Source organism: Dufourea novaeangliae, unplaced genomic scaffold (assembly GCF_001272555.1).
Source record: "Dufourea novaeangliae isolate 0120121106 unplaced genomic scaffold, ASM127255v1 scaffold54, whole genome shotgun sequence".
Lineage (NCBI taxonomy): Eukaryota > Metazoa > Arthropoda > Insecta > Hymenoptera > Halictidae > Dufourea > Dufourea novaeangliae.
In genome coordinates this window covers 2,679,038-2,699,836 of record NW_015373944.1, presented here as the reverse complement: position 1 = coordinate 2,699,836, position 20,799 = coordinate 2,679,038, and the positions used below count along the sequence as shown (strand labels likewise).

General features: G+C 40.8%; 1 protein-coding gene across 1 annotated transcript in view; it reads left to right on the top strand.

Moving 5' to 3' along the window:
• The first annotated feature begins 634 nt into the window (after positions 1 to 634).
• Positions 635 to 20,799, top strand: part of LOC107185954 (lysine-specific demethylase 3B) — a 91,367-nt gene continuing 71,202 nt past the window's right edge. The window contains 2 exon segments of the mRNA XM_015573729.1: positions 635 to 826; positions 968 to 1,077. Of these exon segments, the coding sequence (XP_015429215.1) occupies positions 635 to 826; positions 968 to 1,077 (302 nt within the window).

The window sequence follows — 20,799 nt, the reverse complement described above, 5'->3', positions numbered from 1 at the left end:
GCCGGTGGTACGGGTTCCGTCTCGCGCGACTGAGTGATCTCATCGTGCGCACGCAGTGCGCGCCAGGGTGCTGCTCTGCCGGTCTTGTGACCGAAAAATACAAAAAGGAAGAAAAAAAAACCGTAAAGTCTCGACTCCGGTTTTGGTGTGTTTCTTGTTTGCGTCGTTGTGATATCGTCGGTACCCGTGTTTCGTATATACCTCTGGATACCGAGAAAGTAGTTGTAAAATTGTACGTGGTGCGTGTGTGGTGGTTGGTTGGTTAGTTGGTGGTGGTGGTGGGTGGAGGGTATATCGGTGGTCCGTCGGTGAGAGAGCACCTCCTCCGGTGGTGTCCGCCCAATCGAACGAAGGATAAGTTACCTCGGCTTCTCGTGTTCCCTGCGAACGGATTTCTACAACGCCAGCCGCGTTCTCGCGACGGTTTGACCCTGTCACAAGAGAGAAAGAAAGAGAGAGAGAGAGAGAGAGAGAGAGAAAGAGAGAGAGAGAGAAAGAGAGAGATGAGCCGCACCGGAACCGAAAGTGCGGCTCCAACGATGATGAGAACATGTAGTGCAGTGGTCGAGAACGAAGCAGCGAGGACGACGACGACGACGACGACGACTACGACGACGACAAAGAAGGTAGAAGCATGCCACCGGTGCTAGGAGGCGCGGCAATGGCGGTCCTTCCGGTAAGCCCGCAGACGGCCACGCAGGGTAACCCGCACCACCATCATAATCATCACGTACATCAGGGACAAACGCAAGTTCTACTCGCGGCTGCTGGCCCAGCGAGCCAGGCCCAGCCGCAGCTGCTCTATCAGCCGTATAATTTGATGCCGGCGGGCAGCTCGCCCTCCCACCAAACGGCCACGGGCTTTCAGCACCATCCTCATCATCATCAACACCAGCAGCAGCAACAACAGCAACATCAACAACAACAACAGCATCATCATCATCAACAGCAGCAACAACAACAACAACAACAACAACAACAACAGCAACAGCATCATCATCATCATCAATTGCCACCCAGCCAGCAAAGCAACTTCCTCCCAGGAGACGTTGCTAACGCCGCCACGACGCTTGCCCTGTAAGTGACCCCTAACTCCGTTTTCTAAATGAGGGCCCCACGATCCGCTAACGATGCAGCACCAGTGTGTTCTTTATTTTTTTATCCGACGTATTGTACGAGAAACTACGTTTCTCGAACGGATTCCTGTCGACGAGGAAAGTTAAGAACGTTTATTCAGGAGAGAGAGAGGTGGGTGACCTTGATTCGCAGTTGTCGCGAGTAACGATAAGCTTTTGGTGAAATCGAACCGACTACGACCGTTGTTCTTACGATAGGTGTACTCAAGATTACCGAGCACGATGACGGTGATAGTGGATACTAATCGATAATAGGTTCATCTGCGTAGATATGATACCCACGGTGGCCATTTTGTGTATCTTCCATGTCGTTACCCGAGCAAGGACTGTTTATTGGATTAAGACGTAAAGAAAATTTCGTCGAAAACACCGAAACAAGATCGAATTGATACGTATCAATTCTTGTTTCCCCCATTGTTCTTCGGTGCGAACAGATCTCGGATATTATGTTACACGCCTCTAGCCGAGTAATCGTCCACGGTTTAATAATGGAACACGGTAGAGAGCGCGTGGAAATCACGGACGAAGCATGATTACACGGGTTGGTGCTCGGGAGGGGGGGTAGGGGGGCTAGGGTGTGTTGACCGGTTGCAGGTGCAATAGGCGTTCGTTCAGGTTGACTGAATCCTCTCCCGATAGGCCGTGGAAACTCGACGCAGGCCTCTCGAGAACGATGCGAACGGAGGTTCTGCCAACTCGAAAACACACACACCTAACCCAAACACGCATACAGAATTTCTGTTTCCCTCGGAGCGCGTCGAGTGTACCGACCACCGTATCGGGGGTAGGAGGAGTAGGAGGAGGGAGGTAATGCGAAGCTTTGTATTCGCTCGAAGTTTCGCGTGAATTACGATCCACTTCTATTTCGCCCTGCTAGTATTGTGCAGGCCGGAGGAACGTCAGTGATATTGTACTCTGAATATAAATTGGTTTCTCGCTGTTTATGGGAAAACACCGTTATATCTTTCGGATCTACTCGCCGATAAGTTTCGGTTGTATCGAAGCCCCTCCACCCGTGGCTCGATAGAAGAATTACCATTGGAACTTTGAACTGGAAAACTTTGAGCAGGGTCCTATGGAATCTACGATAATTCGTGATCGATCGATTTTGTAGAATACATTGTTTGTGGTACAGTTTGTAGATTTCGGAGTATTTCGACTTACGGGAGAAGTAACCCAATTGTCCGACTTCGATTTTAACGGGGTTTTGTGAGACGATGGAGTACAGGTTCCTAATGATATATGTAAAATATTAGGTGTAGACACTCGATTATTTTAAAGATATAAAGAATTAAGGTTATGTACATTTAAATTGTACCATGAATACAAGTAAAACTTATTGAAGTAGAAGATTGGTTGATAAATCGGAGATTATGGGATCGCTTTCTGTTCACTGAAATATTTCTCTTTTATTTTGCCAACGCAGCTTCGATAACTTTTATTTATATTCATAGGATATCTTGAAGATTTGTAATTTTAATTGGTTGTATTTTTAAAATTCTCTAGTGTTTACATATAATATTTCACAGATGTCATTAGGAACCTGTATACTATCATCTTACAAAATCCCGTTAAAATCGAAACCTGGAAATTGGAGTCCTTCCCTTGCCAGTGTAGTATACGAAGTCGGTATAGGGTGTCTGAACTCGGTTAGTACAACCAGATAGAAGGTGATTCAATAAGAAACAATATTTCGAAAAAGGAAAGAATAATACCTTTTGGAGTAATGCTTCAAGTTTCAATAGAATAGGATAACGCGTCTGTTCACTGCAGGCCGTTTCTACTTACAGTCATAAGTTTTGACTCCAAACCTTAAAACTCGAATCTTCTCGAAAACGAACATAAATTTCATTCTTTTCGACTTAACCCTTCCAGATAGAAGGTAATTCACTAAAAAACAATATTTCGAAAAAGGAAAGAATAAAACTTTTTGGAGTAATGCTTCAAGTTTCAATAGAATAGGACGTTGGATAACGCGTCTGTTCACTGCAGGCCGTTTCTACTTACAGTCTTAAGTTTTGACTCCAAACCTTAAAACTCGAATCTTCTCGAAAACGAACACAAATTTCATTCTTTTCGACTTAACCCTTCCAGACCTGGTTACATTTGTATACGCGAAGTTTTTTACAATTTCACACAAAGCCTTAAGTACAGTGCAAATCCATATTTTTCTTATACATTTGAATTTCTTCATGCTCCGAATGTTTTTAATAGGTCTAGTAAATTCAGAATTGAAAACACAAAGGTTAAAGTGCAAGAGAGATAGAAAGAAAATGTTTAAAAGAAAAGTTTAATGGTACAATAAGCGCTATAAAATTGCGTTAATAAAATTTTGAAAGAAGTGTTACAAAATTTTCTTTTTAAGAGAAAGAATGTTTTCAAAATTTTGTTAACCCTAGTATCAAACTGTTATTTGAAACTTTTTCTTTTCTATCTCTTGTACGTTAAGAGTTATATGCGAAAATAGTGAGAGTGCCACCTTTGTGATTAGTTTTCACACCCTTAAAGGACAATCGGGCACGATTGAAACATATCGTTATCCTTGTCTCTGATCACTCCATAAACTCACAGTTCCCTTGTGAATTTAAATGTGTAATCAAATATCTTTTTTTTTACTCTCAGAAGAAAATTCAGGTCTGAAAGGGTTTATTTTTAACACCCGACGCAAAAAAGAGGGGTGTTATAAATTTGACGCCTATGTTTGTGTGTTGAATGATCCGATTTTTATGCGGTTTGTTTTGTTTTAACACTAGAACTACCAAGCCAGTCAAAATGACTGGTCAATACATTCTTACAACGACGATTAAAATGTTATGGCAATACATTTTCTCAAATCTTTTGCACCTTTTATTACGATATAAAAGTGAAGAAATTACTCAACTTCTAAATTTCGAAATTTTCAAAAGTTTTTCACCTTTATCCACCGATCGAAGCAAATATGCGTTTATCATCGGCAGTTCTAATGTTAAAGTGTATATCTCCAGGAAAGTTTTAAGATCTGGTCAAAATCGGTTCAATAGTTTTCAAGTTCTTCAACGTTTTTCACAATTTCTGAAGGGATCTCAGCCACGGTTGTTGTACCTCGAGTTTGGACTCAAATCTTGAGGGTCTGATGATGGCGAGGCAAATAACAACTGAATCTAATAAATAAATAAAGTAATAAAGCCCTTTTCCAAAAATAAATCTAAAAATAATAAAGTCCTTTTCGTGTCGTGGGTTTTTAAAATTTTTAATTTAGTATTCTTTCTATCAAATCTTCTAAAATTTTTAATTTAATAACCTTCCTATCAAATCACCTGCTGCCCGGTTGTACCACCACAGCCGTTAGAAACATAGCCCCCTCGGGGTTCTCTCGATTCAACATTCTCGATAGGCTCGATGACGAAACAATGGCTCATCGGGGTATCACAATGCGACCAGCGCGCTCGCACAGCCACGACGTTCTCCTCGGGTAACGCGTGTTCACTCGGATCGTGTTTTACACGGCTCTGTGCCCTCGTAATTTCTCGGAAGTATGCGAACACTGATGGATAGACCGAAGGGAACGACGGTGGGACGGAGATCGGAACGTAATCGACGCGTTCTCGGAATCGTTCTAATCGCCCGGCCAGGCCGCGGAGTCACGTTCGACGGAACCGGGATTCGCGGTTTACGGGCCTCGTAAATGGGTAAAATTAGAGTTGCGACGGAGTACATCGGGGGTTATACGAGGCGGCCGCCGACGAACGACCGAAATAGCGCGCGCACCGACTCCACCGAGCTGCGTGAATTCGAAAGTGTGCGTGGTGGTCCCCCCTCCCCCCCTTCCATCCCGGAATCCACGGAGCTTTGTTCCTACGGTCGAGCCGGTTTAAACTTTCCCCTTCCCCTTTCGAATCGCGGAACCGTGTCTCGTATTAACGAGCGCAGTCTCCGGGAATATTCGGAAAAGCAATCCATTTCGGAGTCAAGGTCAACGTTTCCGTTCCCCTGAATGCGAGGATAGGGGATGTTACGAGTTTCATTCTTCGGAAGATCGGTTCCCATGGGTAACACGTCACTGGGCATGTATAACAGATATCATCCCACGCGAAATCGGATACTTTTTGGAGCACCATTTAGGATTTTGTTCAAATTTAGATATGGTGCAGTATTTGGAGATATGTGTATGTATCTCGAAGGATTTTTGAAAATTTTGAAGATTGTTGATTTTACAACTGTTTGGAATTTAGGGTCAGCGTTTTTTCAATGAATCGTAACTATTGAAATAACGGACCGATTACAATGAGCTTTGTGGGTTCTTATAGTGGAGATAGAATGGTACCAAGGAAAAATTATGTCAGTTAATGAAAATATTTTTTTAACCGTTTATTAGTTACTTAATGCAAAAACTTCACACTAGAAGTATCAGCATTGAATGCATACAAAATTAAATGATGTAATATTGTAATACAATATAATTTAACATACTACAGTTTAATATAAAATGCGTAGTAAATTAAAGATCGACAGAAATTCCACCGAAGGCACTGTTACAATTTCAGTAATCGTAAAATGAGAAATCTGTAATACGTCATTTTGACCGGTTTGGTAGTTCTAGTGTTAATGAAGGTAATGTGTTAAAACTTTGTTCATTTTATAAATACTTATAATTATTAATACAAAATCACTCTTATTAATACAAAAATAAAATATCTTTCTTTGGTAACACAGCACGTGGCCGACGACGTGCATAAACTCCAACGGTTTTCGGTCATAGACAATCTAACTCAAAAGTCGCATCTTGCACAGTTCGTGAAATAGGCCGAACAGGGTTGACACCTGATTGATCGGACGATCGATTCAGAAGTATATCGAAATAATTAATCTCAACAGGAAGTGATTTGTGTATGTACTGATTCCGTAACTTTTATTTCATCACAACAGAACAATGAGTTACTGTTTCATCAATCGTGAACTCTGATCCCATACTTTTGGCCGTTAGTGTGAGTGTGTGTTATTACTAGACCGCGGATTTTATACATTTATCGTAAATATGAATATTTACATTTTCGGGAAGATGCGTAATAAATTTTACTTTATTTCGCAACCTAATCAAACTTTTAATAAAGGTAACAAATCTGGCATAATTGCAGTTCAGTAAATTAACCAACGAAAGTCGTAATAAAAATCCGCAGTCTAGTTATTACAATGCCAGTGACCCGTTACCCAAGTTCCGCTTTTTCCGAAGAAACGAATCGAAATCGGAACATCCATAACTCGAGAAAGGAAAAACGCCAGGAGATCCGCCCTCGACACACACGTCGAAAAAAGACTGTTTATTAGAGTCTGGAATTGCCGAGAAATTTACATCGAGTCGTTAACAATAAAGCGTGAAACGGATCCTCCAGGGTTCGATCGAGGCAGAAAGAATCGACGCTGGGAAAAAAAGTGATTGTCGGATCGAGGCCTGTTTTCTTCTTGCAGACTCAACGTTTCTTTCTCGAGCGAAACGGAAAGGTAAAATCGTTGAACGACGCAGGGGGGTGGGGGACGCTATAGGTTGTTTCCGTCACGCGAATCGATTCCGCCGGAGTATTCCACGTTACGGAACTGTATCAAGGTAAAGTGTGGCGAGAAATGAATAATTTACGAGTCGTTACGGGACACGTAACGTGAAAACAGAGGAAACGAACGGAATTACGGAAAATTGTGTCTTCCGGTTCGATTTTTCGTTGAGGTTAATCGTGGATATCGTTAAATTTCAAGCCCCTCCGATATCTGTCTCTGTCACTGTCCTTTTCTCTGTCGTTGAATATTCACCGTTTCACGTCGATCACATTCGTCCAGCTGTTCCACTTACTACACGTCGTGTGCCTCCCCATCGACCGCTAAACAACGGTCTTTGTCGACCGAAAACACTTGCAATGCCGATCCGATCACCGATTCCCCAACGGAATAACATATATGGGGGAAACCACGGGCAAATGTAACAATTTAGCTGTTTGAATCTGGTAACTTTTAAATTTTGTGAAATTAAAAAAACAAATTCGTACATGATGACAAACCGTGATTATTCGAGAAACATAATCGAACGTAAAAACGTGGAATATATTAGCACCGGTTTTTTGAAATAAGACTTTCTTTAAAATTACTGATTTGTTACTTTTGTCGCCACGCTAGGGGACGATTGCAACACAGTGTCTAATTCGAAAGAAAGACCAATTAATAGAAAATGTATTAAAATAATATGTTTGTATTTGAATAATACTTTTATCTATAAATAGATATTAATATTAATATAAGCGTAATGTAACATAAAAAATTGCGAAGAATTTTACGGAATTGAAACAAAAAGATACAATAGAAACTTAATTTTGGTGTATTATTTCTATAAAGATTGAAGGAGACAATTGTTGGTCGATTGTCGTTTGTTTTAAAACAGTTTTTGCATTCGTCCCGTGTTACGTTTGTCCCAAGTGCTCCCCTACCATAGACATAGAAACATAGACTGCGCATCTCCCTGAAACAGGCGTCCCAAGTTTAGAAAAAGGTACAGAATCTTCTCGATTATTGTCCAGCCGTTATCCCCATCACAGGGTCGTGGCACCTGTCAAACGCATACTTTGTTAGTCCTCTGCTTTTGTTGCCGAAGCTCCGACTTCGGGAAAGAAATCAGTGTACGAGGGTCTGAAGCATTTCTCCATATTTGATTATTGACTCGACTTTGGGACGATAATCGAGAGGTGTCTGTAGATAGCTTTGTAGGAGATAGAATTTCTTTTTAAATTTAAGTAGTGAGGGGTGAGTATCGGAGGATCTAAACTTTGAATGGTTGATTCAGCTATATTAGAAAGAGATACACACAGCTCTTGATTATCGTCCCAAACTCGGGTCCGCGCCGGGACAATAATCTTGTAGGGAGAAATGTTTCAGACTCTCGTAAATTCGTCTTTCTCCCGAGGCCCAAGCCTCGTCAAGAAAACCGGAGAGGCGACAAAGTATGCGCTTGACGGGTTCCACCCCCAACTCTCTAGAGGTGGTGATAACACCTTGACAATAATCGTGTAGATCAAGTCAGAAAGTAACTCGTCCCTTTCTAAAGTTGGGACGCCGGTCCAGTCTATATTTCTATGTCTATGTCCCCTACATACAACGGACAAATCAAACCTCGATCGATCGAGAACCTGCGAGAAAGAGAGGGGCTAGATCGGCTAGATGCACGCGAACTGGTTTTCGCTCGCAATGTCGACGCCGTTGCGTAATGTCCGGTACGAAACGGGAGCCTGATTTGTAATCCGTCTCCATTCGACGGGCGTCATTGCGCGTAATTAATTGGAATTCGTTTCGTCGCGTCGCCGTGTGACGGCCGATATATCTCGATCGCGATCTAACAGACCGTTCGAAGGGAAACCCTAGTGCACCACTTCGTTTACATCGATCCATTTCCAAACAGCTAAATATTTACAGACTCCTCTCGATTATAGTCCCGAATCCAGGTCCACGCCGGGACAATAATCGCATAGGAAGAAATGCTTCAGGCTCTCGTAATCTTGTTTTTTTGCCTGAAGTCCGAGCTTCTGCAACAAAAGTGGAGGGGCAACAAAGTATGACAGGTTCCACGGCCTCCCCCCTCCCCTCCCAGTGGTGGGGATTACACCTGGACAATAATCGTGTAGAACAAGGCAGACGAAAATCAAGAGGATTCATTAGAAATATGTATTCTGTCATCCTACAGTAAGGTTCTTTCCCTTTTAAGTGAGGTCTAACCAGGGTGTAATAATTTGAATTGGATAAACAATTCTAATCATCGTATCCGTGAAAGTCACATTGCTTTCCGACTATGATAGACGAAGAAACACAAGTGAATTGTTGTCAATATCATCCTCACGTTGCCTTGTAAGAACCTTCTTTGGCTGCTTTGACCCCAGCGGATTCCTGTCGGACTCAGCTGGCAGCTTTTCATGTACCCCCCACTTCGTCGGGGCAGAACAGATAACCAGGCCTCGCCCACGTAGCCTCGCGACTGTGTCCATTCAGCCCACTGAAAGATACATTTTCCATGGATTTACAGGCCGTATTTATTCGAGCGTGCCGCCATAACAGAAGTCTCTCCTCTGCTTGTACGCTGAGTTTCGAACCGTTTCCAATCGAACGGTTTCCACGTCGAGGCGGCCACTCTCGTAATCCTCTCCTCGGGTAAAGTATCTCTCTGTTGGTAATCGATTGGAACACAGAAGGGAAGGGGGCTCTCGATATCGAGTCACAACCCTGAACCGGAACACGCCGGGGAGAAAACGTTTGACGGTCGAGTAGTCAAGTGAAACCGGGACTGGTTCAGCCGGACACGCTTAATTAGTCGGCAGCCTTTCGTTTTCGAGCCGTCGAGTTATTAAGTTGACGGCAAAGCCGTTTTTTTTTTCTCTCCCTTCTCGCTGTCCCTCTCTGTCTTTCGCCACGGATAGCAGACTACATTGAATTTTCCGGGCACCGGCTCATAATTCGGGCAGAAATTAAACAAGATTTGAGACAGGGAACGATCTTCCGTTTACACGATTATACGCTAATTGAAACGCTGTGCCCCCCTCCCTTGGCATCTTTAGGAGATATTCGCTTGAACGGAAATTTGACGTAAAAATGTAACGTAGGGGAAAGGTGTCTGAAACGATCCTTCGAAGTGAAATTATTCCTGGCTGCTCTGTTCTACAATAGACGTTTTAACACTTTAACTGCCACGTCACCCAAATATGGGTGACACGTACATTCCAAAGAAGCTGGATTATTTAAATGTTATAAAATTTTTGCGTAAAATTAAGATCATAGTATAATTTAAAACAAGACCAACAGCCTCTATCAACTACACGCATATATTTTCGACGATTTATGACTTAAAAAACGAGATAAAGTGTGTCTGGCTACGTACGGTCATTTTCACTGTGGCAGTCAATGTGTTAATGATGTTCAGCACAGCGATAGAGCTTGGAATTTCGAAGCCAATGATATTTGTTTCGGTCCCATACGGCCATTACTTTATGAAATATTTCATGGTCGCTGCCGAGAAGCCTTCGAGCACTCACCGAAGATTCTCTGTATATCTACTATTCTGCCACCTGCCGTGTTTACAACTTACATTATACAAAGGGGTTACAAACAGGGCCGTAAAAGGTCCCCCCCCCCCCCAACCAAGGAAAAATATTAGAAAAAGACAAGAGCGCGTTAGAAACTGTTGGCGTCCTGTAATGGGTACCGGGAAAACGGTAACAATGCGGTTAATCGGGCGCCTGGCTCCTTCGTAAGGACCAGCGGGGAAAGATAAAAGAGGAAGGGTGGTGGCAAGGGTCGAAAGAACGCGGGAGGAGAGGGATGGTCAGAAGAGGGGCGATAGAGGGCGACGAGGATAGGGAAAAAAATTTCGAGACGCCAGGCATTGCTCCCTTTGTTAGACCCTAGCCCCTGGGCCTCAGGTAGAGAGAAATCACGAAAGTCTGCCGCATTCTATGGAAATACACAAAGGCGCGACTGGTCCTTTTGTTATCCCGAGGGTTTCTACCTGCCCTTCTCGACCGTGGCTCGCGGAACAATGTAACACGCTCCGCGGATGGAAAGAAAAAAAAGAAGAAGGAACGTTCCGCGAACAGGGGGACGAAGGGATCAGAGAGATGTACCCTGGTGACGCACGCATATACGACTTTGGAGGTCATTCGAGGTCGGGCATAAAAGAGGTCCCCGAAAGGTCTGTGATAAACGATTGTCCCGAGTTGTATCGAGTCATAAGGGTATCGTTGCTCGATGCGTCACGTCCAGCTGATTCGTTGCGGGGTTAGGTGTGATACAGTTTTCTCGGATGTTGGAAAAGCCTATTGGAGATCGTTAATATCCGTGGACCACCACGTGAATACTTATCATCGATCCACTGTGAGTTTCACGTTAGTTTTAATATAAGGTAGATGTTCCAATTACTGCCACCTTAAGATTGTAACGTAACATCGTGTAATCATTTTACATGTTCATTAACGTAAACATCATCTCAGTTCGGACCATGATATTATTTAAACAGCTCTTTCATTAAAACAATTAGTTTTATACATTGAATACGAAGAATTAAGTAATAATTCGTTAAAATCTGCGGGCAATTTCAGTGTTCCTATAAGTGTTACCGTAAAAGTTAAAGTAATTCTTGTACACTTCAACAAGTCATTTTGTACAATCGATATAGGTTGAATAGTAAAATTACGGCTTCCTCTTTAGTATAATTTCGTCATCACTTCCTACTTACGCAGTGACGTTTTCGACGCTCAATTTGCACTCCCATGTTTCAACATTAATTTTTAAGTACCAGGTACATACAAGTACGTATATTTCTTTATTTGTGTAAATCAGAGTCCCTATTTAGTAATAAAATTTTTTGCACATAATTCTTTATACGTGTGCTTTTTATTAAGTAAAATAAATGAAGTGGCAGTAGTAGGGACACTGGCAGTAATTGGGACATTTACCCTATTTATTCGATCAGATTATTCGAAATTTTACTGCTAGGAAAACGGTGCCACTGATAAGATACATTTCACCTTTTTACTGATAACGATCTGGGAGTGTAATATTGCTCCGTTTTCTTCTCATCTACCACGATAAAACTATCAAAGAACTTCGATCGGACACAGAAGTCACGTCGGAAACTTTCGGAGTAATCGGAGAAACTTTCCCCGACGCCGAATGAATTTCGTCGCGGTACAATCTAGACAGATCGAGATAAGATTGTGTCGCAAAGAAAAAGTCTCTTAAAGGGAAACAAGATCAGAAATAACACAAAGTTTCTCCGTTAGATTTTCGCGCGAGGAATTGGAAAAACGGGGCGGTTGCGTAATTGGACAATGATGATCGAGGCTTTCGTGGATCATTCATAGTGTCGCATAGTTGAATTTCTGCCGAGAGGAACGATAATTTCTGGTCCCTGTAAGCTAAGTTTATCGCGCGTAGTACGCCACCCACGACCTTCGATGAATGAAAATAGATATACAAATATACATACAGTGGATAAAAAAAGTATTCGTACACCCTTTAAAACTGAACAACTCTTCCAAAATTGGACCAAGTCACTTGAGTTTCTTTGCGAAATTAGAAGGATTAGTTTACTAAACGATGTGTTTGGACAAATTTCCGACTTTTCAGAATGTCGAAGAAAATAGTAAATGTCTTGATATTTCCTTAATGTTTCTTTGGTTTAAAAGGAAACAAAAATTATTCGCTACGATGCTTGTCGAATTCGTCTCGGTATCCGTTAAAAGGTGGGCGTAAAGAAATTACAAGTTTATTTATAAGAAAACCTGAAGGTGACCTTAAAAACTCGGGAAACAATGGTTGATAAAACATTTGGTACAATCATCTGAAAGTTCTTCTTGAATCATATCACAGTAATGTCTCGATGATTGCGACGTACTTGGGTCCACTTCAGAGCATTCATGGGAAGGCGGAAATGTTTTCAGTATCTCATAAATTTATTTTTTACCCGAAGCCAAGCCTCTGCTTAGCTTCTGTTTACTCTATTTTCATTAATTTGGGAAGGGGACCCCCGTCCCCCTAATGGTGGGTATAATGCCGGTGCTCGTGTCGCATTCATCGAAGAATTACTGTATATTAGCGAAAAAAATTCAATCTAACAGCCAGCAGTAGGATAATCCAAGCTGATCATGTTTCGTGGTGCACCCTCTATATTTTTCGCTCATTGGTATTCCAACCGATCGTTTCCGTTTACAAGTATCGCGTTTATTGCCGCTGGAAAAATGCTTCCCAGTCGTTTTTCACCGTGACATTGTCGAGAGAAAAAACGTAGATCACAATTTACCAATCGTCTCAGGGTGCAATGGGTGGCAAAAAGACCATTGATAGAGCTCGTCGTCTGTTTAAATGCCCCCCTTTTCTTTGTTTACGGAACATTTGCTCCTCCAAACCACCGTCCGTCCGCGCTGCTCCTCTCCTTAGAGTGTTAAGAAAGCAAACGGAGCGTCGAGTCGAGAACCAACGATCCGAATCTCGTTACATCTCCACTCGGGAGAACCGTCGGTTCTCCTCTCGAAAGAGATCTCCCCGCCGAGGAGTCGTTTCATTAGTTACAGTACCGGTCAAAAGTATTCGTACACCCTTTAAAACGGAACAAGTTTGTTCAAATTGGTCCAAATTACTCGAGTTCTTTTGTCAAGTTAGGGACATTCGTTTACTAAATAATGCAATTGGTCGGAATCGTGAAGAAAATAGTAAAGGTCGTTTTTTACAACTTTTCAATCTGAGGCTATAATTAAAATTTAATAAATACATATCGAAGATTTATGTTAGTTATGCACATGATCAAAGTTTCATCAAAATCGGTTAACGTTGCTACGAGATACAAACGATTAAAAATATTGAAAATCACAGTTTTTCCCGACATTCGACCTACAACTGTAGTAAATCTAACAATTCTTACATCTTTTGATGCCTGTCGCTTGTTTTTGTGTCAACCGATTTCAATGAAATTTTCAATACCTATATATAACTCACATAAATCTTCGATATGTATTTATAAAATTTTCATTATAGCCTCAGGTTAAAAAGTGTAGTAAACTATTTTCTTCACAATTTCGAAGAATTGCAAACTAATATCCCTAACTTCACAAAACAACTCAAGTCATTTGGACCAATTTTAAAAAAGTTGTTCTGTTTAAAAGGGTGTACGAATATTTTTGTCCGGTACTGTATGTATCCACTGGATCATTGCGGTCTTTACTACCTTTTCCTCTCTCTCTCTCTCTCTCTCTATATATATATATATATATTTATCTCGATTTTCTGCCCGGTTCTCCGTGTCATGTCCGTTGAATCACGACCGCAAATATCCTTCTCCATCGGTAACCGATCGTGTCACGCCGAAAGAGAAGATCCTCTTGTGTGTTGTAGCCGTGCGAAAAAATCGTTCGAGAGGAGATAGTCAGGTCGAATAAGATATTTTTCAAAAAATAACTCCGACTAGCGATGTTTTTGCATGAAATTGTTCGGAGGATAATTAGAAATGAAATGTTTACGTGAGACTAGTGAATTAATTGGGGAGCATTGTTAAAGAAATTGGAAAAGATATTGAAACCATGTTTTATCGCGTGCAGAAGAAAATGTTAATTATTTCAGAGAAGAAAAGAAAGGTAAAATAGAAAATGTATGTATTAGAAATACCTACAAAGTGAGATATAGTACGTTAAAATCGCTCCACATTGTTTATTAAGAACAGAATTAAAACTGTCGCTATTAATTCTTTTGGAACTTAACATGTGGACCTTGAACGAACAATATCTCACTTTCTATGCGTTTCTAATATCTACATTTTCTGTTTGACCTTCTGTTCTACTCTGAAATCATTCTTCTGCACGCGAAAAACATGTTTTTCAAACCTCATCGAATTTTTTTAACAATGCTCCCCAATAATTCACGAGTCCCAAACGTACACATTTCATTTCTAATCACTAGACTGCGGATTCTATGCATTTATACCCTATAAGTCTCTGTGAAATACAATGAAGGACAAAATTTTCGTCAGATGCAACCAGTATTCTACTTTCTTTCGAACCCAATAAGATACTTAAAAGGCGAAAGAAATTTATACTTTCATTTTTGTCTTTACAAACAACCTTCTAAAATGTGATTTTGCATAAAAATCCACAGTCACGATGATCCTCCGAACAACTTCATGCAAAACCATAGCTGATTAGAATTATTTTTAAAAATTGAGGTTTTCGAGTCTAATTCAAATGGACTGACAATAAGAGGCGCGTTACAGCAGCTTAGAATCCTCGATGAGTACACTTTTACAATCGCCGAGCTCTCCTCCGCTCCGTTGTGAGGCCACGATCTAGGTCAATCGTGAGAGGAGGTCGATCGGTCGGTTGGTTCGTCTCGTTTTATTGCCCCCCCCCCCCATCCAATCTTGCATCGTCGTCGTCCGGTGAATCTAGTTTCATGGCTCGGTTAATGATCCTATGACGACGCTCCTGTCACTTCGATCCCTGTCAACAAGAGGATCTGACTTCTCGATCCTCCGTTCGATACCGATTCGATTTTTCAAATGATCAATTCCGTTGACTGGTGACACGTCACTGCCATGTATAAACACATACACTAACGGTTAAAAGTATGGGACAAGGCCTAATAATTAACCACATTGCATGCGGGCTAACTTGTATCGCTCTGATTACTAAGAAGTAGACTGCGGATTTTATGCATTTATAGCCTATAAGGCTCTGTGAAATACAATAAAAGACAGAACTTTCTATTTTATTCTGAATCCAATAAGATACTTAAGAAAATAAATTTCTACAATTGCTTCTGTCTTTATAAATTACTTTAGACAATTTCATTTTGTATAAAAATCCGCAGTCTACTAATAAGAAAGTTAAAGATAAAAATAAAAAGTCATGTTCATCCTTTCATTTTTTTTTTCTTTTTTACTATTCTCTCGATGTTTCATTTTCAGAATACATTGTTCATAAATACTAGATAATTTTTTAAGGTTAACAATAAAAAAACACTACTAAATTTTCCGAGTAAAAAATCGATATATAAGAGATTATATTTCGTACAAAACAACATATTTGAAACTTTAATTAAAAGTGAACAGTGCAAGTGGAGCAATTTCTGATCACCTGAATCGTATATCTGTATCTCACTACGAGCTATCAAATTTTGCGTATGAATTTCAGAATGGTTATTAATTATTTGATAAGATCTTTATTATAAGTGAACTTATTACATGGTATCTATATACTAAACTGATCAGGAATTGGGTTCTAATCGGGAACTGGGCCGATACCAGCTCGAGGAGTTTGGGATAATGAATAAGTATATTGAATTATCATGTTTCGCGATATACAGACATATGTACTCCCATCTATACATGCCCGCGAAGGTCAAAAAGTGTTCACAGTGTTCTTATCGTTACTACCGAAAATAAATGGTAAATCGAAAGATTATCACAAGCGATATAGGGGCAAGAGAGGAGGCTCGTCCAAGGTCACCTCGACGAATCGAATCGCTCTCGAAAATTTATATTCCGCAACGTCAAAGCCGCTTACGCAGCCGTGTAACACGCGGGAACACGGTCGAAGTAAAAAGTCGATCGACGAAACGATTGCAACACGATCGATCCGAGGGGAACTGGAGGGAGAGCGGTGGAGAGGTTTATTCCCTCGAGTCGTGTACAATTGCTCCCGTCGTGGATTCAACCGGGATTAATTAACACAGTTGCAAGCAGGGACTCAAATCGGTATGATTTTTATACCGGTATTATGCCATCAAAGATATACCGAAACCGATGTATTACCGAAAACCGAAATAAATACCGGCATTTTTTCGATTTCTATAAGGGTAGGGTTTATATAGGGTTATATAGGGCGAAGGTACAACCGAAAATACCGATATAATACCGGTATAGTACCGGTATTTTATGTTTCGTTAGAAGTCCCTGGTTTCAACTCGTGCAAGCCATGATTCAGAGGGCTCGATAAATTCTCTACTCGTTTCGTAATTCGAAACGTCGCAGAATCTCGTTAAATCCGCGCGCGCCCGCCGGGCGTTATCGCGACGCTGCTTCCGTATCTCTCGAGTTTCTTCGAGCGTCGGACAACCTTACGACTAGAGTCCGAAGGTCACGACAGAACGTCTGCCTACATACAGGGTGGTCCACGCAACTCGTTCACCCTGAATAACTTGTAAAGTATGCATTGTATGAAAAAAACATTTTATAGAAAAATTGTATGTTTCGGAGGGATACATTATGTAATGCATATTTTTTTGTTGTAATTGGAGATGATTCGGAGATTTGAAGGTCAACCTCGTTTTTTCAAATGGAATACTATATTTTTCATGCCACAATATCGAAGAGCGTTAAATTTTGAGTAAAAAAGTACTGACCTTTATTGACCGTAAATCTAATAATTAACGAATAATTTCACTTTGTTTCTTGCAAATGATCTGTGTGTAATATCAAGTTGATTGTTGATAACTTCTCAAGATGATAACTTCAATACTGAACCACGGACAGAATAGGCGATGACGTACGCAGAATCGGTCATGTTGATAAACATTGCCACGTAAATTCGGCGGTCTTACGGAAATCTTTGCTGGTATTGAATCTCCAACTTGATATTACGCACAGACCATTTGCCAGAAACAAAGTAAAATTACTCGTTAATTGCTAGGTTTACAGTCAATAAAGGTCAGTACTTTTTTACTCAACCTTTAACGATCTTCGATATTTTGGCATAAAAAATATAGCATTCTATTTAAAAAAACGAAATTGACCTTCAAATCTCCGAAACACCTCCACTTGCAACAAAAATATATGCATTACATAATGTATCCCTCCGAACCATACAACTTTTCTATAAAAAGTTTCTTCATACAATTTATACTTTAGAAGTTATGGTCTCTAACTATATTGCCACTAAACATATTGCCACACGAGGCACTTCCCCTTCACACGTACTTTCGAGGACACAAATTCGCTCTCCCTCCACTCTTGCCCACCAGCACGATCCAGCTTTTGCGCAGGCGCTGAGGCCGAGACTACGACGATAGAACTTAGCATGGAGGGGGCTCTGAACTGATTCCCATTTTACTCCCCTACAGGCCTGACTATGGCAATATACTTAGAGTCCTCTGTAATTGTGATTTATATTTTGTAATTAGTTTACATTTTACCAAACTCTGTATACGGGGGACAGACGTGTTTCGTAAAATCGTGTGTCCACGAACCATAGTGTGTCCTTGTGCTCCCGATTGTTTTGCACGCCACTCTGTATATTACGCAGTCGTCGCCGTCGTCGACGCTTTGTATCTCGGCCACTCGAGACGCTTATCGCGGCCCGTTCGTATATATGTATGTATTTTGCGTTATTCCACCTTATCCGGACGGGCATCCTCGTGGGGACAAAAATCGGCATTGTCGACGAGTGTATCGTCGCGTCCCGGCGTGGTTTATCTTATCTCTGGTACACGCAGGTTGTGTGTTATCGGTGTCAGAGGCAAGCGGGTCAGTCAGATATGTCTGTCGCTGCTGCTGGTTCGAATTCTCTCGTTAAACGCTGCACGAACTCGACTTGCGTGTGCCTCTTCCGTCACGATTATACATACCAGAAGCGTTTTTTTTTTTTTATAAATATATTTAGCTCCCGAATCATTTTTATAAACGATTCATCAAATCTTGGAATACGCAGCAGCGATGCAAAGTGTTATTAATAGACTTCGGATTTCATGCATTTATAGCACACACGATTCTTTAGCATTTGGTATACTTAATTCTTGAATTACCGAACCCGTCAAAATGACGGATTCCAGATTTTTTAATTTACAATTATCGAAATTCTAGAGATACTTTCATCGGAATTTGTGTTGATACTAGAACTACCGACACTGAATGTATACTAAATAAGTTTGTATTAATACAATAATATACAGACTATATAAGAGAATTTAGCAAAATATACCAGAAAATAAAATCTGTAGTAAATAATTTCAGTAATGGTAAACTAGTAAATCTGTAATACGTTATTTTGACGGATTTTGGTGGATCTAGTGTTAACCCTTTGGACACCTAAAGATTTATTTGTGAAAAAATGTTGCCTATGATAGAGATTTGAATTGTTTTTTTACCACTGATACAAACTACTTTGAAATTAAGAAGAATGTTTTAAATATTGTCTCAACTCGAATGACGAGTTAGACTCACTTAGGCAAAACAAGTGCACGTTGTGTCTCATTGTCAGTCGTCAAATGCACCGAGGGGGTTGAAAATTTGATCAATTTTAAAGAAGTTTCTAATTTTATTTATTTAATTTACCGGATAATTCCCACTACAATACAAGATAAAAAAAATATAAACATGTTCATATAACACATAATTCGAACGAATAATAAAACCTAATTGATACATACAACTGGAAAATATAAAATAGTAATTACTGGACACTGTAAATTTGGTTTTTGAGAGACTGGAGTAGAGCCAATAAAAAGATCAAAATCTTCACAGAAAGGATTCGCTGTTCCACAATCATCATCTGTATTTCTTTAGAACCTGGCACAATAGGAAGTACAGTATCTTGGATAAGACTCTAGTTTCTGTAAATTAATCCCCGAAAATCTATACTTACGTAAACATCCGCAGTTTATTTATTAAACGTAGATAGGTCTGATTTTATCGAGCAGGATCAGCACACGCGATGCATGCAAAACGTTCTCTTCCTTATCCCCTCCCTCCCTCTTCGTTTAATCGATACGCCTCGATTGTTGTTTTCATAGTTTGCTCGTGCGAGCGTCTTATCGATCGACTCCGGGGACCCGGGGGGACTCTTATCGGAGACACGCTGTGTTTGTCAATTCAGCAGCGTCGCCCGTTTTGTTGGAATCAACGGCCGCGGCGACAGTTTTATCACAACGTTGACCACGTATACGAATCGTGTGGCAGGCGAAACTCATCGCTGACGCAGCAACGATGAGCCACCGTCGCTCGTTGCGTCGTTAGGAAACATCTGGAGGGACCACGGGAGCGAAAACGTTATGAAACGTACATGTTGTAAATTGGTCGAGTTATTTCAAATAGTTGTGCTTTGTTGGAATAGCATATCTTTTTGTATAATCGAAATAGTTAATGGTACTAAATTAGTAAGACAATAAAAATGTATGTTGCAACCCAGCGTATAAGGTTAAAAGATTTAAACCGTTCAACAGAGGGAAGAAAGAATATTAATGCATAATTGAGTGGTTCCACGCGCTAAATCGATCACTATTTTCACTCCATGTCGGGGACTTTGTTCAAAATGAAATATATCGTAATCTACGCGAAATTATAAGGGGTAGGTTATCTCAAAATTTATCTCTGAAATTGAAACGATTTTTCATGCAACGAAAGAATTATTATAGCAGGGAAATCCTTCTAGATTAAGATAATCAAAAAACGAACTCGATACGATAAATAGTTTCCAAGATATGAATGTTTAAGTGCATCACGATTTCACGAAAATAGACTAGTGCCCCCCTCTACCACCCTTGGCTGCACACATGAACGAGAAACTAACTTCCTGGAAGGTATGCACAGGACCAACGAAAACTTATTGCACGTTTCTTCCGGTTGAGTTTTTCCGACCGAATAAAAACCGTTCGAAGAGAACAGAGACAAGGCACTTGTTGCCGTGTGGCCTGAACACACGCACGGTGCAGTTTGGCGTATCGTTGTGATGATTTGATGACGGTGTGACGTAAGTTTAAATGGAGCACATGACCCATAATTGGAATTCTTGTACATATTTATAAACCTACGTCTCGTACCGTAAAGGAGGTAGGGTAGAAGGGGGGCGAAGTCCAATTTTTTTCTTCTAAAATAGTGTGAAACCCACTTTTTTCCGTCCAGGGGGGAGGAATGGTTACACCCATGTACCTATATAAGCCCTATTCTTATAGAAACCGAAAAAATATCGATATTTATTCTGGTTTTCGGTAATACAGACTCCACGCGATTATCGTCCCGAACTCGGGTCCGCGCCGGGACAATAATCGTATAGGAAGAAATGCTTGACCTTCGTTAATTCATTTTTCGCCCAAAGCCCGAGCCTCGGCAAGAAAAGTGGAGGAGCAACAGAGTATGCGAATGACAAATTTCACCCCCTCCCCTCCCCAGTGGTGCGATTGATGC